The sequence below is a fragment of the Ipomoea nil genome, unplaced genomic scaffold (assembly GCF_001879475.1).
Source record: "Ipomoea nil cultivar Tokyo-kokei standard unplaced genomic scaffold, Asagao_1.1 scaffold0761, whole genome shotgun sequence".
Classification (NCBI taxonomy): domain Eukaryota; kingdom Viridiplantae; phylum Streptophyta; class Magnoliopsida; order Solanales; family Convolvulaceae; genus Ipomoea; species Ipomoea nil.
The window spans coordinates 2,820,369-2,839,787 of NW_017617189.1; the positions used below are offsets into that span (position 1 = coordinate 2,820,369).

A 19,419-nucleotide genomic window follows, 5' to 3' on the forward strand; every position below is an offset into this window, starting at 1 on the left:
AACCAAACATTGAAAATAAAAATATTTTCTCAAAAATGAATCATTTTCCAGAAGTTATTTTCATGCTTTCCAAACGGATCTAAGTCGAAATCATAGCTAATGTATAAAAAAATAATAAATAAATAAATAAATAAATAAGTAAGATATGCTCTAACATTTCCTATAAATTGATGAGCTGAACATACACTAACCAAGTGAATCAAAGAGCCTGGCTTCTACTTCTTTAAACGCCATTTGCATACTTATCTTGCAACAGATATATACATATATATATATATATATATATATATATATATATATATATATATATATATATATATATATAGAGAGAGAGAGAGAGAGAGAGAGAGAGATGGCTCATGTTGCTGTAAGTTCCCTTTTGAGAACCATTGAGCTCGAATTCTTTCAATCTCAACCGCGCCCACTTCCACAACAACAGAAGCAAATCATCACCGATTGTACGGACGTCATCGAATCTCTCTGCGAAAGCCTCCGATTTGTGCAATCCTCTCTGGAGGAATTGCAGGGGTTGGACGGCGAAGGCCGTGAAAAACTGCCGCGAGATTTGGGGGCAAAACTCAGAGATTTTGGCCTCAAGGCGGAAGACGGCATCGAATCCGAATTATCGCACATTTATCTCGCCGGCGAACTCGTTCCGTCGTCCGAGGAGCCACAGCCTCCGTCTCCGGCCACGCTTCGTCAAGTCCTGCAACGAGCAGTAGATGAAATTGATCGCATAATCAAGGAAGACTTGACGAGTATCAAAGACAGCCGCCGCAACAAACTCGAACAGGCCGAAGATGTGGCGGCGCAATCTCTTGCCTCCGATGAACCGCCGGAAGAAATAATGGTAGGAAAAAGCGATGAGCTGGATGAGATGAAGGATCGGCTGAGATCCAACAACAGCCTGCTACAAGTTGTCGCAGTTCATGGCATGGGCGGAATAGGTAATTAATTATTTATTTCTGCCTATGATTATACAATAACAACATCACTTCAATGTTATAAAATTTTGTGCTAGTTACTTAAAAAGAAATTTAGTAATTGATAATATCATAAAGGAAAAATAAAAGGAATATGTAGCATTCTCATTTATATGTTCTTTGTGTACTTGTTCTACATTATTGGTGGGTCCAAACTTTGGCCAAAATTTTAAATTTTATTGTATTAGTAAGTTGTATTTTATAGTATCATATCACAATTTCAAATATAATTATTACAATATTTATTATAAGTAATGATTTATTTTTAATTCAAATTGATATTAATTTTTAAAATAAGTATTGCAATTCATTTCATAAGTAATATTACACATATAAATATTACAGTACAATATTTATATTAGAATTACATTTTGTAAGTGTAATAATTTCAGTTATAAGTATTATAATATTTATCATCGAGTATTTTATTCTAAATAGTATTACGTATGACAATTTCACATATACATATTACAATATTTATTATAAGTAACAATTTATTTATTTCAAATTGGTATTAATTTTTTGATAATAAATATTGTAAATTGCGTAGGAATTTATTTTATGTAAAATGTAAAATGTGTTCTAACTTATGTAAAATGTGTAAGATCTTTTATAAATTTGTAAGATATGAGAGAGAGAGAGAGAAAGAGAGAGAGAGACAAAGAATAGCTTCTTCAAGTCTTCTAACTTATGTAAATTGTGTAGGAATTTATTATTATTATTATTATTATTATTATTATTATTATTATTATTATTATTATTATTTTTAAACAATTGTGTAGGAATTTATAAAAGTCATATATTACGAATAATAAATTTAGCTCTTTGTGTTCCAGTAGGTTAAGAAAGTATATGAACAGATACTACAATGTAATAGAGCTATTAGCATTCAAAAAAAAATTAAAAAGTTATAAATTAAAAGTTATTAAAACTTTAAATTTACATTCTTATAAAACTTGTATTGATACTTATAATTTTCTTTAAACTTTTACAATATATAAGCAGACTATTCACTATAATAACACTTATATTTCATGGAATAATCTAATTTGACAAAAATGTGGAACAATTAAGACTAAATATATTAGTTGCTAATAATTAAATGATGTACCAAAAATGTTTTAAACCTTTATTTAAACTTACAACTTCTTACTTACAGAAAGTTATACATATTATACAATCACAAATTGATTTTTGACCCTTTTTGATAACATAATTAGCTTATCAGCCAATTTTAACTTATTTGACCACTATTAGTTGTTTGACTTGTTAAACAACCAATATAAGTGTTTGATTAATTAGTTTCTTGTAACAGCTTATTGCTTCAAAACACTAAAATTCAAATAGCTTTTTAAGAAAGTTATTTTAAATGTAATTAGTTAACAGCTAATTTACTATACATCTTTCTACAATCAGCTAACAGCTATTTACTAAACACCCATTTATTTGAGCTGCAGGCAAAACAGTGTTAGCTAAAAGCATTTATGAAGATAAATCAATCAAGAAAGACTTTGACATACGTGCATGGGTTGTGATATCGCAACATCACAATAAGGATCAAATGCTTTCGCGTCTTCTCAAATCACTGGGCCAAGAGCAATCGCATTCAGATAGCATAGAAGAGCAGATCTACAAGCATCTGAAGGGTAAAAGGTATCTAATTGTGATGGATGATGTGTGGAGCATTGATGCTTGGAATGGTGTGCGGGGTTGCTTTCCAGATGATAGTATTGGAAGTCGAGTATTATTGACAACTCGCCTGAAAAATGTGGCCCAGGCTGCAGCTACTACTGTCAACCCCAAGAACTGTTATGGGATGCGTTTCTTTAACCCAGAGGAGAGTTGGGATTTGTTTAAAGAGAAGGAGTTTTTGGTAGAAATTTCAAACCAGGTGGAGTTTGAGACGATTGGGAAGAAAGTTGTTGAGAAATGCTATGGATTACCTCTGGCAGTAGCTGTGGCAGCAGGGCTCTTTTCCAAACTGGCAACGCTAGAAGAATGGAAAAACGTCGAGAAGGCTATAGATTCCCTGGAGAGAAAACCTATTGCTGAAAGTTGCGCAGATATACTGGCTTTGAGCTACAACCATTTGCCTCACTACCTGAAATCCTGCTTTTTGTATTTTGGATTTTTCCCAAAAAACTATCCTCTCATTGCGAAGAAACTTGTCAGGCTTTGGATTGTTGAAGGATTTGTAAAGGAAGGGGAGAATGAAAGAGTAGTGGGTGAAAAACATTTACATGAACTCATTGACAGAAGTCTAGTTCTTGTGGGGGACAGAAAAAGTTCATATGGAACAATCAGAACGTGTATGGTCCATGATCTGCTCCATGACTTGTCCATAAGAGAAGCTCAAAACGAGAAACTTCTATATGTGGTTGGTGATAGAGAAATGGGTTCTTCTTCCCAACGTTGGATAACAGCACGGAAAGAGAGTTACAGTGATCCTTCTGTTTATGCTTGTTTCAGAAACTGTCGTTCCTTTCTCTATTTTGAGGAAGATAAAGAAGCAATAAAACTAATGAAACATGGAATTTTTAAACAAACACTTGGATCAAGGAAACACATCTCGGATCTGCTACAAGTGTCTTCGAATCTAAAGTTGCTAAGAGTATTGGAGATGTCTTCATTTGAGTGCCTTCACGAGCTAGGCAGTCTAAGCAATTGGATTGCAGATCTTGTTCATTTGCGGCACCTTTCTCTCATCATTGGCCTTCCTCTAACCAATTTCCCTATATCAAAAGCTCGAAATCTACATACCATTCGGATTTCAGCGGGTTATCAGGGTATGGAAGATCCATTCCCACCCTTCATTCTTGATGAGTTGCCACAACTAAGATACCTTAAATGCTGGCCTAGTTGTCAGCTATTTCCTCCCACGTTTGTCCATGAAAACTTGCACAGTGTTTCGTCGATAAGCCCTGTTCAGTGCTTGCAGCAAGTCTTTGCCAAGATTCCACACTTGAGGAAACTAAGCATTACAGGTGAAAGATTTTATTTCATACTGTATGGTGAGAACCTTGCCTCTCTTCGTCAGCTCGAGTCACTAAGCATTGATTTTCAAGGTTTTAGTGCTTCTCAAACGAATCATACACCTACCAGTTCTGTTGATAATATAGCTTCTTTGCATGGCCTTAAGAAGTTGAAGCTTATGTGTACTGAAATCTTGTGGAAGGATGTGAATCTTCTTGCAAAGTTGCCTAAGCTCGAGGTTCTCAAGCTCATTTTTCAAGCATGTGTAGGAACAGAGTGGAAGTTGGTGGATGAGGAGGAAGAGTATGCTTTCTGTTCATTGAAGCATTTGTTCATTGATTACTCTAGTCTTGTGGAATGGGAAGCTACAGATGTGAACTTTCCAGTACTAGAGCGCCTACTCCTTTCGAGGTGTTCTAACTTGAAAGAGATTCCGAGAGACTTTGTAGACATTGCCACACTACAGTTGATTGTAATAATAGGCTGTCCCCCTTCGGTTGAGGATTCTGCCCGGGTAATTGAGGAAGGGCAACGCGACTCTGGGAATGACACGATAGAAGTGGTGATTCACAAAATGCCTTCCAATAGTGATGCAGGTCTCTCTCATTTAGTTTCTTAAGGTTGCACTCTCTTATTGTATTGTTGATTACTTATATTTTCCCTTAACAAAACTGTTGATGTCAGAAACCTCTGATCCTAATGGAGAAGGACCATCCAGAGAAGAAGAAGATTCTTAAGGCAAACTTAATAAGGCAAGTGGTATTGTATATAAAATACTAGTTTGTGTTATTGTATACAATTTTGGTTTTCAACTTAAATCCAGATGCTGAAGGAAGTGTTTGCTTATATGGTGGATGCATTTGTTGGTTTTCATGCATGTTCAAAGGCTTCATGAGCTGATGAACTAGCATATTTGGTCTGTTTCTCTAATTTGTATATTTATTCCTAAGCTAGAGTGGTGAATAATGGAAACTCACATTGACATGTGTTTTTCCACTTAGCTTGCTTGGTTTTGTTTGGTAAGTAATAATGGTGAGATGGTGAGGTTCAAGTTACGTTGTATGTATGTGTATATATGTATTATGATATTATGAAGTGGAATATCTATGGGAGTAATGTCTATGCTTTTTTAGACATTTCAGGCTTGGATTTTAAATAAGAAGTTAATTGTTAATTTTTGAAATGTATGTTTTAATATAGAATTAATGTCTTTATGGGTCCTCTAACTATAATGATTGGATTGCTGGTGAGGCTCGATCTCATGTCATTGTTCATAACCTTCACCTCAGTGACCAACAGAACTGTCCATGCAGGCCTCTAAATATTATGATGTTATTACGGTTAAATGTTTTTGAGAATTAATTTCTTTTTTGATTGGTTTTGGGGTCAAAGTACCTATAAAATCTTTGTACTATAGTGTTTTGTTCAATTTAGTCCTTTTACCTTAATTTTGTTTAATTTAGTCTTTGTATTTTAAAAGTGAAACAATTAAGAACAATAGTTGATGTGTCGCTGACATTACCTCTACCACATCATCATACTTATATGCCAACTAGTATATTATTTTATAAATATTTAAAATTAATTATTTTTACCACCAATATATTACATTTATATGTCTAAAATAAATACATAAATATTTGCTCACATATGCTATTGTCCTTAACTATATTTGCACCCTTGCGAAGCACGGCCATAGATAATAATAATAATATAGTTAAATAATATAACATAATAATAATAAATAATTGTAAGAGTTGTATCGTAGATACAATATTTGTTTTTATGGATGAAAGATCTACACTATATGGTAATTTGTTTTAAATTCTATAATTTTTAGAATTTTTTAAAAATCTAAATAGCCGCAAATCCTAACCAAATTGTTCGCAGGTTAGTTCTAACTACGTATGGATATTAATAGTCAAAAATACACTTAGAAATATACAAAAGAAGAAATGAAGGTCTGCATACAAATCGATTTCGAAACTGAAAAATAAAATTCAAAGGCATATGAACCTCTGATAAAGATAAGTTCTATATTCCCGGTGTATTATTGATTTCTTGATAAACACTCAATTTGTATTCATTTTTCTTATCTTCAACTATAGGATTATTTATTAATTTTTTAAAATATTTAATTGCTATTATTCAGTAATCTGTTAAAATATTCAATTACATATATTAGAAAGTATATATATTTTGACTCTGTTTGGCAAAGCTTATTTAGGAGTTTATAGCTTATTTTAAGCTACTAATAAGCTATAAGCTCTGTTTGGAAATGTTCCCAAAATAAGCTCCTAGCTTAAAATAAGAGCTTATTTTGGAACGCTATCTTAGGTAGCGTTTCAAAATAAGCTCATAGCTTCCTAACTTTTTTTTTTTCCATTTTTATCATTATTATTTTAAAGAAATGACATAACTTACCATTTCTAAATAAAATCATTTTCTCTTCTCCTTTATCCGCAACTTTCACCGCAATTATTATTATTATTATTATTATTATTATTATTATTATTATTATTATTATTATTATTATTATTATTATTATTATTATGAGATTTGCAACAATATTGCTATTTCATTATGAGATGCTAGATCATGATTATGCTAATAATTTTATTTCAAAATGTTAATTTTTTTTTAAAGACAAATGTTAATTTTTAATATGTAAACAAACTAATTTAAATTTTAGGAAGATGTCCTTTTTAGTCTTTTTACATTTATCAGCTTATCAAAAAGTTAATTTTACCAAACACTTTCAATCATAACAGCTAGCTTAACAACTCTTCAGTTTTCAACTCCGAGCTTATAGCTTTTCAGCTTTCAGCTCATTTTCAGCTTTCAGCTCCTAGCTTATAGCTTTTCAGCTAGGTTTGCCAAACAGAGCCTTTGTGAAACCATAGAAATTTATTGCTATTATACTCTGTTAAAATATTCAATTAGATATTTTAGAAAGTATATATATTTTGTGAAACCATAGAAATTTATTGCTAGTATACTCTATAATTTGTTAAAATATTCAATTAGATATATTACAAAGTAAAAATTTCCTATGTATTAGTTAAACAAAATAATCACTCGTGTTATTTCAAAAAAAAAATAAAAAAAAAATCACTCGTGTCTATCTTATTATAAGGAAAAAAAATCTGACACCCATTAAATATTAAATATAACAATAAAAAAAGACCAAATACGATTAGACTACAAATTATTCTGAATGATTACAATATTAAATATAATAATTACTTTCAACCAAAGACAAAAAAGAATTCAAAAAGTTAGTAATTATTACAATATCACCTAAATTGTTTCTTCTACAAACAACCAATGCTTTGCACGTGGAATGATTTGTAAAATTCTTGTTATACTGTGTTAATAAATATTATTAGAAGAATTACATGAAAAGAATATAATTAATCTCATACAACAAAATAAATTTCCAAGTATAATTGTTAAAATATATAAAAAAAATTATATATAAAGATGTGTAATTAGTATGATACAATGCACGAATTAAATACTTGAAATATTAAAATTCTAAACAACCCATCATTTATATTAGAAGATCAAATGACTCTTTCTTTGAATCTCTTGAAATTCTAATGAAATAGAAATTACTTTAGAAAAAGAAATATACAATGTGTTTTTGCCATATCTTTCATCATACCCAGTCCTTCACAAATCTTTCGTCAACTTAGCTTCATCATGTAATAATATTGGTCATACATCCCTTTGAGCTAAGATTTTATCTTCCATTACGGTATGCACATTGGTCCACTTCCACCAGAATTATTAAGGATCATCATATAACCATTGAGGAAGCAAATGATTAAAAAAAAAAAACAAACGGAAAACCCTTTGCAAAATAAAGGAAATAAGAAAATATAAAAGCCTGCATAACAGCATAAGAACCCAATCTTGCGATCACTATGCCTCTAAGCCTCTGCTATATATATATATATATATATATATATATATATATATATATATATATATATATATATATATATATATATATATATATTACTACAAAAATAGCCATCATTCAAGATAGAACAAAAATAGCCACATAAACAATGCAAACCTTTTCACCGGAAAGCTTTTCCAATTTATCAATGGAATTCATTATCCATAACAACAATCTCCTCACCATCCTCACAGAACGTGGAGTTCGCCAGAACCTACTTCCCACTGCTGAAAATTAACAGATTTCCGACCACCCAAAAGTGGTCGGAAATAGCCTAAATCCAGTTGGAAACAGTGTTTCCGACCACTTTTCCGATCAAATTGGGTATTCGGAAAAACCCCGTCGCTAATTCCGACCTCGATAATGTGGTCGGAAATAGCGACCACTTTTATAAAATGGTCGGGAAAAAACGACCAGCACAATAATTGGCCAAATTCCACATTTCCGACCACCCGTGGTTGGAAACATCCACCCATTAATTATTAATATAGTGTGGCACTTTTCGACCACCTTTGGTGGTCGGAAATTATTTAAGTAAAAAGAAAAAAAAAATTCGTTGCTGTAAAATTTAATACAAATTATCATCAAATAAACAACTACAAATTTAATACAATAGTTTCATGACATGTTTACTCCAATTTATTCAACTTATTGTCAATTATATAATAGAAAGAAAGAGCTCAAAGTCTCAAAAACAACAAATGTCTAATCTTACAAGTTCTACGTGAGTCGGTTCTGACTATTTCTAAAGCCTGGAGTAGACTTCAAACTCGATTTCATCCTCAGCATCAGATACATTACACACCAACATCAAATCCTTATAGCCAATTGCCTGCCAAACACAAAGTTGTCTTTTATTACAATTTGCTACTCTAGATAAATCAAAATCTCTTTCAATCATAGGATTCAACTACTATTGTAGCAAGCAAGAATTAAATCAATGGTTTCTTAAATTTCAAAAGACAATCATGAGAAATATAACATAACAATACTAAATTGCAACCACATCAACACGGGGATGTGAAGCTGAAGTGATACTGCATGATTAAGAGACTTGCAATCTCCAGTTCATTGATTGAGATGTACTTCATTAATTATATGGTGTAGCATTAAATGGAGCTTCACAATGATAAACTAATCTTTTAATTTTATTTTGCATTTGGAAATATAAGTCATTTTTTATCCGCGACTACAGATTAGTAAAATCCCATTCCTACCTCCACATAAATTTCTTCTCAGAAAACCAGCAAATTTTACTCCATCTTGTACTTCCCTTATAAAATGACTTCCATCTTGTCCATCTCCAAGCAAGGAAGAAGTTTGCTAACTGAATCATCAAGGAGAGCAATGCAGCACTGAGTCTCACTACAAAATCACAGAAAGTCAAAGTAATCAGGGGCAAAGAAACTGTTATAATTAGGGTGAGGGGGAGAAAAAGAGGCATACATATTGAGTAGGAAAAAAAATCTTTTACATGATTAAAACTTCTTGCTTTTGACATAAAGAAAAGTCAGATTTCATTACATTACATACTAATAATTGAATCAATTGTAGCTTGTATGTAACAGGACTACTAACCCAAGCAAACATATCAAATAAAAATAAAGAACAAAGGAAGAAGCAATGGAGGGAGGGATTGAAGGAAAGAGTTCTTACATTTATCTTATTTTAACATTTATATTAACAATAAGGAATCAATTTAGGATGACAACTTGGAAATATAAATGCCAGCATTTGGAAAACCAGTATAATTTATTTCAATATTCTGCTTTCTCAAGGACTACAATTAGTATAGAAACATTGAGATGTAACAGTTTCTATCTTGTTGTGGCAAGAAATGCAAGCCTCATATCTAACAACATGAACACTCATGATTATTAAAAAAAAAAAAAAAAAACACAAAACCTTTCATTTTAGCTAAGCCTAGAATCAGCAGACATCTGAAATCAATAATTTATTGAAAATTGTTTATGATATTCATTCTTGGATCCCAATAGATGAAGCAGTGAAAGAGTTGAAGACAACCATTACCTGTTCTGGCTTGGATATACTTAAAATTTGATGTCTTCACCATCCCATTCCGTCAATACAGAATGAGAATTCTTAAGCTCTTAGCAGCACCCAATTTCATTCATGGACTTGGCTGCATTACATAAACATTTAGAGCTAATAAAATCACAGCACTGCTTAATCAAAAAGCTTGTAGTCCTCAAAAGATTTTGTCATGTTAGAATAAATTACCAATTCCAGGAGATAAAAGATAAAATCACTCTACCTTCAAAATGGCTATGAGCAAGTGAGCAACCAACCAAACAACATTAAGATCCAAAAACCCAACTAGATTGCTGCAATATTACAAATCTTTAATATTATAATGGTATGATGACAGATTAACTACCGCAATATTACTAATCTTTAAAATTATTAATCTTACTAACCTCACTTAATGCAATATTACTAATGTATCAGTAATTTTTTCTTACAAATTAAAATCTGAAGAAAAAAAAATACCTGAAAGAAACGTCCAGTACGTCGCTGTAAACTTCTGCTCGCAACCGGAATTTGAGGTATCAAGTACAAGGTTCATCAACTTGTGGGAACTAGAAACAAGTAAACCCCCCCCCCCCCCCCCCCCCCCAAAAAAAAAAAAAAAAAAAAAGAAGAAGACCGTACAGGAAGCAAACGCAGCCTCTGCTCTTTCTTCGTCGATGTTGTCACCGCCGCTGGTCAAGCTCTTCGTCGTCGAAGCTTTTCTAGTCAGCCCATGGGCTTCGTTGGTGGACGTTGATGTTGCCCTTCGGCTTCACCGCTGCTGCTGTCTCTGCTGGTGGTTGCCAAGGTTCACATCGTCGCCGCTGCTTTTTCGTCTTCGCCGGCGGCCTAGCCCTTCATCGTCGCCAGTGCTCTTTCGGATGGTGGTCACCGCCGCCGTCGTCCTCTCTCAATGTTTTAGGTTTGTGAAGATGAATATATGTAATGAACTTAGCCAAAACGCAGCGTTTGAGTGTGACCGTTGAGTTAGTTGTAACAACTTAATCAAAACGCAGCGTTTGAGTTGTATTCGTTAAAGGTAGTTATGTGCTGAAAGGACAATTATAACCTCAGCCGTACTACTTAAAAGCTTGAGTGTAACCGTCGATTGAAATCAATGGAAAATTTACAGTTTCTTCTTTCTTCTCACTGAGCATTCGTTACAACTGGTATCAGAGCTCAACTCGATGACCAATACACGCCGCGATTACGATGAAGCTGCAAGGCAAATCGCCGAGATGCAAGAGCAGATGCAGGCGGTTCAGACGCAGCTGAATGACAACCAGAGAGCAAGTGTGGAGGCCCTTGGAACCTTCCAAGCAGGGTTCCACGCGTTCCAAGCAGAGGTCCGTCAATGGATGATGGCCATAGGGAACCAGAACACCGCCAATCAGCAGCAGGCCGCCAATCAGACCCCGGCCGGCGCACAGATATGCCACACTGAGGGAGCAAGTTCTTCGGTGAATCGCTCCGGAGGTAATCGACCAAATTTTAATCATGCTGATGTTAATTCTGGAATACACGTAGGGAATCACGAGCAAAATAGGCACATATTGCGTCCAAATGATGATTACATGAGGGCACCAAAACCTAGAATTGACTTCCCTGAGTTTGATGGCACGAACCCTAGGGGATGGATTAGGAGGTGTAATAAGTTTTTCTTCCTATACCGTATTCCGGATGAATTGAAGATGGAATATGCGTCATTTTATATTAAGGGAGGGATTGACGCATGGTTTGAAGGATATATGATTGACCATGGTGGAAGAGTATTTTGGGAAGATTTTGCAGAAGATGTGTGCAAAAGGTATAGTTCCTTGGGGCTGGAATGCGTAGAGGAAGAATTCAAGAGATTGAGACAAACTGGAGGGGTGGAGGAGTATAATTGTAAGTATGATGAGTTGAAAATACAGATGTTGCTCGCTCACCCTACACTAACAGAACTATACTTTATCAGGAACTATATTAGTGGACTGAAGGGGCACATAAGGTGCTTTGTGAAAACTGCCAACCCCCTAACACTGACAGATGCATATGTGTATGCCAGGCAATTTGAGGAAGGGCTAAAGGGAACTGAATGGTAGAGAAGAGGCCTAGTCAAGGATCCACCAGCAGTTCTGGAACCTCTTCTGTTGGGTCTGTGAGTGTGAACAGAGGGAAGCCCATGATACAGTTGAGCCAAGCTGAGATGGATAGGCTCAAAGAGCAGAAATTGTGCTTCTATTGTAGGGAGAAGTGGCAGCATGGACATAAGTGCAAGCCAAGAACATTTAATGTGATGACAGGATTGGAGGAAGAACTGCCTGAACAAGGAGAAAAAATGGAAGAACCCTTGAGTTCTGAAAGTGATGAAAAGCATGGAGATCTTGCAGAAGTTTCCCTTCTAGCTATGTTGGGAGGAGAGGGATTAAGTACTATAAAATTGCTGGGAAAAGTAGGCAAGAGAAAACTAATCATCCTTGTAGATACAGGCAGTACTCACAGTTTTTTGGACCCCATGGTGATCCAAGGGCTCAAAACACATACTTATAAAACCAATCCCCTCTATGTAACAGTAGCTAATGGACAGACACTCATGTGTGAAGAGGCATGCAGTGAATTTCTCTGGACAGTGCAAGGAGAAGAGTTCCAAAGAGACTTTAGACTACTAAGAATGGGGGGATGTGACATGGTGTTAGGTATGGACTGGCTAGATCAATTCTCTCCTATTCAATTACACACAATACCACTGGGAATATCCTTTGTTAAGGAAGGGAAAGAAGTCACATTACAGGGCATCTCTGGAAGGGTGGACCTCAGGGAAGTAAACTCCAAAGAAAAGAGCAATTGGGCTAAGAAGGGAGCCTTGGGATTCCTAATCTACTGTTTTGGTTCAGATCAAAACTCTGACAACTCAGCAGCCTCCTGTAGTGCAATTGAAGCATCATCATCACCTGCTGAAGACATTGATGACAAGGTGATGGAATTACTTTCCCAGTACTCTGATGTGTTTGAGGAACCACAAGGCCTGCCTCCCACTAGACTACATGATCATGCCATTCCATTACTGGCTAATGCAAACCCTGTCAACTTGAAGGCTTACAGATACACACATGATAAAAAAGACATTATTGAAAAGATGATTGGGGACATGCTGCAGTCTGGAATTGTGTGTCCTAGTACCTCTCCCTTTGCATCCCCAGTATTGCTAGTGCCCAAGAAGGATGGAACATGGAGGTTCTGTGTGGATTACAGGGCTCTAAACATGATCACCATAAAAAATAAGTACCCTATTCCACTTGTAGAGGACTTATTTTCAGAGTTATCAGGCTCAACACATTTTTCCAAGATAGATTTGAGAGCAGGTTATCATCAAATCAGAATGAAGAAGGGGGAGGAGTTTAAAACTACATTCAAGACACATCAAGGCTTGCATGAATTCATGGTGATGCCTTTTGGGCTCACCAATGCCCCAGCCTCATTCCAAGCTCTAATGAATGAGGTATTCATGCCCTACTTGAGAAAGTTTATCCTTGTATTTTTTGATGATATTCTGGTCTACAGTTCAGGATTAGAGAAACACCTGGAACACCTCACCACAGCATTACAGTTATTGAGAAAGAACCAGTTATTTGCAAAGAGAAGCAAATGCTTCTTTGCCCAAAAACAAGTAGAATACTTGGGCCATGTTCTGACAAGGGAAGGGTTGGCTACTGACCCAACCAAAATAGAAGCTGTAATGTCATGGCCACAACCTTCCACCATCAAAGCATTGAGGGGATTCCTTGGCCTCACTGGCTATTATAGGAGATTCATAAGGGGATATGGAACTATTTGCAGGCCCTTGACAGAATTGTTGAAGAAAAATGGATTTACTTGGTCTGAAGAGGCACAACTGGCATTTGAACAACTGAAGAAAGCCATGTGTTCAACACCTGTATTGGCCATGCCTAATTTTGAAAAGGAATTTGTAATTGAGGCTGATGCATCTTGCAAGGGAATTGGGGCAATACTAATGCAAGAAGGTAGACCAATAGCATACTATAGCAAGGGATTGGGGCCTAAACATGCAGCATGGTCCATATATGAAAAGGAGTACCTAGCCATTTTAAATGCAGTAGAGAAATGGAGGCCATATCTACAAGGAAGGCATTTTAACATCCAAACTGACCACCAGAGCTTAAAATACCTACTGGAGCAGAAGATCACCACATTCATTCAGCAGAAAGGGTTGACTAAATTGTTGGGGTTTAACTACTCCATCACCTATAAAAAGGGGAAGGACAATTCTGCAGCTGATGCCTTATCTAGAAAAGGAGAAGGAGGAGAATGTTGTGCCACATCCATCCTTAAACCCCTATGGACAGAAGAGGTGCTGCAAAGCTATAACAATGACAACTGGATTCAAGAGAAAATTACTGCCTTGAGTGTGGATTCCAACTCTGTTCCTTCTATGAGATTAGAAAATGGACTATTAAGGTACAAGGGGAGATTGGTAATTGGAGCCCAAGAAGACTTGAGAAAGAAATTAATTTCTGAATTTCATAATACTGCCTTAGGAGGCCACTCTGGAATCCAAGCTACTTATACCAGGCTAAAAGCAGTATTCTATTGGAAGGGAATTAAGAGACAAGTTAAACAATTTGTGGGCAGTTGTGATTGTTGTCAGAGGAACAAAACTGAAAATGTGCAGAGCCCTAGGCTTCTACAACCACTAGCTATCCCTGAGCAAGCTTGGTCCCAGGTGGCTATGGATTTTATTGAAGGCTTACCTAAATCCAACAACAAGAATGTTATCATGGTAGTGGTGGATAGACTGACCAAGTATGCTCACTTCATGAGTCTAGTTCACCCCTTCACTGCTGAAAAAGTGGCAAACAAATTCATGGAGCAGGTGTACAAGTTACATGGGTTTCCACAAGGCATTGTATCAGACAGGGACAAGGTATTCCTTAGCAAGTTTTGGAGAGAAGTTTTTAGAAGGATGGGAACTAAATTGAACATGAGTTCAGCTTACCATCCTCAATCAGATGGACAAACAGAAAGACTCAATAGGTGTCTAGAAACCTATCTCAGGTGCATGTGTTCACATAAACCTCAGCAGTGGGAGAGCTAGCTTTCACTTGCAGAACATTGGTATAATACAAATTACCACAGCTCAGTGAAGATGTCCCCTTTTCAAGCCTTATATGGCTACCCTCCTCCTCAGTTAGCCATCAATAATGCAGCAAGGTCTGCTGATGAGAATGCAGAAAGTTGGGTCCAAAACAGAATACACATGATGGCCATACTCAAAGATAACTTGAGGGAAGCACAACATAGAATGAAACACTATGCTGATAAAAAGAGGACAGAAAGATCATTTGCAGCGGGAGATTTGGTCTACTTAAAACTACAGCCCTACAGACAGGTATCTATGGCTGTTAGAAAGAATGTCAAGCTCAGCTCCAAGTTCTATGGACCCTGTGAGGTGTTGGAAAAGGTTGGTCAAGTGGCTTACAGGTTGAAACTCCCAGCTGGGGCCCTAATCCACCCTGTTTTCCATGTATCTCAACTAAAAAATAGAGTTAGTCATGGCAAGTCAGCTCAGTTCGAACCACCTCTGGTTGGGCCTGATGGGCAGCCCTTAACGGAACCAGTAGCCATCTTGGGAAGGAGAATCTTGAAGAAGAAGAATAATGCAGCATTAGTTGAAATATTGGTGCAATGGGCTAACCTATCCCCAGAGGAAGCCACATGGGAAGAATACCATCACATCATGTCTCAATTTCCAAGTTTTAAACCTTGAGGACAAGGTTTGTTTAAGGGGAGGGTATTGTAATGAACTTAGCCAAAACGCAGCGTTTGAGTGTGACCGTTGAGTTAGTTGTAACAACTTAATCAAAACGCAGCGTTTGAGTTGTATTCGTTAAAGGTAGTTATGTGCTGAAAGGACAATTATAACCTCAGCCGTACTACTTAAAAGCTTGGGTGTAACCGTCGATTGAAATCAATGGAAAATTTACAGTTTCTTCTTTCTTCTCACTGAGCATTCGTTACAATATAAGACAAGGAGTGGGGGAAAGGTAAAGTTGGAAGACCGAATGGGAAGAGGCAGAAATTTAGGGCGAAATCTGAGTGAAGGAGCGGGGAAGGTAAAAATTTGGGATAAATTTTAAGTGAAGGCGGGATTGGGGTGTGAAGGAGGGAAAATTTGGCACAATTTTGAGAATGTGCTACAGGGTCGATGTATGCAGTCGTTCATGGATCACTGGCTTGACAACTCGACTGCAGAGCAGGCTATCACACTTGCTGCTATCGTCTAGGCAATTTGGTCATCGAGGAACAACACAGTGTGGCGCAATCTATAGTCATCCATGATAGGGTTGCGATGTCATGTGGAGAGGTTGAAAGCTTGCTGGAAGGAGTGTTACAGTCAGGGCACAAGGAGGGACGACCAATCTGCGCATCCGACACTATGGGAACCACCACAGCCTACGTCTTTTAAATGCAATGTAGACGCTGCTACGTTCTCGGATGGGGCTGGTTATGGAGTTGTCATTCGAGATCATAACGACCGCTTTGTAGCAGCAAGGAATGGACGTATTCTAGGCAGTCGAGATCCTTTGATGGTGGAGGCAATTGCGGCCAAAGAGGTGTTAACTGGGCTCAAAGCATTACACTATCATAACATTATTTTTTAGTCGGATTGTTTAAATTTTTGCACTGCTTTTAATTCTAGTAGTCTAGATTATTCGTATGTAGATTTAGTTGTAAAGCAATGCATGTCTATTGCTAATGACATTGGAAACGTTAGTGTTTGCCATGTCAATAGAACAACGAATCGTGTGGCTCACGAACTAGCGCGGGCGACCAATTCCTCACATGTCACTGGAACGTGAGAATTTATCCTGCCGACTTGTATTTCTGATTTATTAAGTTTCTAATGAAGTTTTCTCGTGTTTGTTTAAAAAAAAAAAAAAACAGATAAATTTCCAACCACTTTTACTCGGTGGTTGGAAACAAGATTAGTTATAAAATTTAAACAACCGAAAAATATTTTCGACCGCTATTTAAAAGTGGTCGGTAATTTGCGACCACTCATGGGAAGTGGTCGGAAATCTCCAACCACTTTCCGACGACTCTAGCGCTGGACGGAAAAAAGGAAAAAAGAAAAAAATTTAGTTTTTGCGACCATATTTTTAGGTGGTCGGAAAATCGATGATTTCCAGCAGTGTTCAACTAACAGCTCATTCCCTTGCAATTTCCTGTCAAAGAACACACCTCATTAAAAATATCAAGTGATAAATTTATAACCTGAGACCTATGTGAAATCCATCCACCCAATCTTGCAAGCACTATCATAGACGGAGCCAAAGGGGGGCAGGGGGTCAGCTGCCCCCCTCACCCCACCCCATATATAATATTTGAATGTGTATATGTATATATAGTACTTGTTTGAGTATTAGTATATAAAAACTATTGATTATTAATAAGAAATGAGTTAGATTAGTTGGTAGAGTGTGTGTTTGGTTATAAAGAAGGTTAGGGGTTGAACCCTTGAGTTGTTAATATGGTTTTACAATTTTTTTTTGGCTCCTTCCCTATGACTTTAACTTAATAGTTTTTTTAATATTTAATACACACACATACATACATACATATATATTCAAATTATTTTATCAAATTAATTATGTTTGATATTTTGTTATGAATATTTTTATAAAGTTTCAATATGTTTTATTTTGTGTCCATATCCAATAATATTTACACCTATATTTCTTAGATTATTTATTTATTTATTTTTAAAACATCTCTTTTATTTTAGTATTTTGCCTTTACTGAAAAAAATTTATAAATCCGTCCCTATTTCGCCCCCCTGAACAAAATTCCTGCCTCCGTCCCTGCACTATGCTTCTATATATATCGAGAATTGAACATGCACCTTGAGCATAACAATAGATCATTACTCTTTATCAATAAATATTTTCTAGAAATAGGAAAAGATCGACATACGGATAAATACGTTGTTTGCCTAGGAAATCTAATCCAAGAACATACACCATATATATATATATATATATATATATATATATATATATATATATATATATATATATATATGTATATATACATATGTATATGTATATATATATATATGTATATGTACATATATATATGTATATATATATATGTATATATATATATATATATATATATATATATATATATATATATATATATGTATATATATATGTATATATATATATATATATATGTATATATATATATATATATATATGTATGTATATATATATGTATATATACATATATATATATATATATATATATATATATATATATATATATATATATATATATATATATATATATATATATATATATATATGTTGGGTAATATGGTTGAAAATCCCAAAATAATAATAATCCTACGGAAAGATTAATATTATATGGGAAAACAGAAAATTGGGAAGGAAATCTAATCCAAGAACATACACCATATATATATATATATATATATATATATATATATATATATATATATATGTATATATGTATATATATATATATATATATATATATATGTATATATGTATATATATATATATATATATATACATATATATATATATATATATATATATGTATATATATATATATATATACATATATATATATATATATATATATACATATATATATATATATATATATATATATATATATATATATATATATATATATATATATATATATATATATATATATGTTGGGTAATATGGTTGAAAATCCCAAAATAATAATAATCCTACGGAAAGATTAATATTATATGGGAAAACAGAAAATTGGGAAGGAAAAGGTTGAGTGTTTGGGTAGGGATTTAGCACGAGTTCGAACACGAAGTTCTTTTCCTTAAAACCTTATTTGCTACCTCCCACAAGTGCTAGGAGCGTTGTAGCCTAGGTTTCCCAGGATAAAACGTGCTACGATTCCTTGTTTAAGCACCTAAACAAGGAACCCGGCAAACAAAGCAAAGCTGGAACACATATTGGCTAAAGAAGAGAGTAGAAGCAGAAGTTTTGAGATGAAAAGTTACTGGAATTCCCTTGTTTCTCACTTTGTAAAATGCTACTGCTTCTACCTCTCTTTATATAGGGATGTTAGAGTGATAGCATTCAACATGGCCATTAAATTGGTGCTAAAACCAATTGTGTAACACCTGTAACGGTCACCACTAAGTAGGATTAAACTCAGAATTTAAAAATTGGAATTAAAACAGTATTAATTCCGTAACAGATGAGTTTAATCTTCTGCACTTTCAGGTTTCAGACCGTTGGGGTGCACGAGAGTACACCTCTCGTGCTATGGTGCAATACGAGAGTACACCTCTCGTGTTCACCGTTGCACGAGAGTTTTGCTCTCGGTGCACCACAACCTCTCGTGCTCTCTGTAGCACGAGAGTGGTGTTTTCGGTTTTGGCCGAGC

At 35.0% G+C, this 19,419-nt stretch overlaps 2 protein-coding genes across 9 annotated transcripts in view; both read left to right on the plus strand.

The window, feature by feature from the left end:
- Positions 1-5,090, plus strand: part of LOC109176901 (putative late blight resistance protein homolog R1A-4) — a 32,154-nt gene extending 27,064 nt beyond the window's left edge. Inside the window, exon 4 of the mRNA XM_019326298.1 lies at positions 4,780-5,090. The gene's annotated coding sequence lies outside the window, so the exon portion shown is untranslated. The remainder of the gene's footprint in view (positions 1-4,779) is intronic.
- On the plus strand, positions 162-5,087 carry LOC109176902 (putative disease resistance RPP13-like protein 3). Of its 8 annotated transcripts, none has more exons than XM_019326302.1 (4): positions 162-290; positions 343-947; positions 2,441-4,552; positions 4,641-5,087. In XM_019326302.1, the coding sequence occupies exons 2-4, from the start codon at positions 353-355 to the stop codon at positions 4,691-4,693; spliced, it is 2,760 nt and encodes a 919-aa protein (XP_019181847.1). In that variant the 5' UTR covers positions 162-290; positions 343-352; the 3' UTR covers positions 4,694-5,087. The 8 variants fall into 8 exon arrangements, with proteins under 8 accessions (XP_019181847.1, XP_019181845.1, XP_019181849.1 ...); XM_019326300.1 differs by having other exon boundaries at positions 162-276; positions 331-947; XM_019326304.1 differs by having other exon boundaries at positions 162-272; positions 339-947.
- Positions 5,091-19,419: the final 14,329 nt, after the last annotated feature.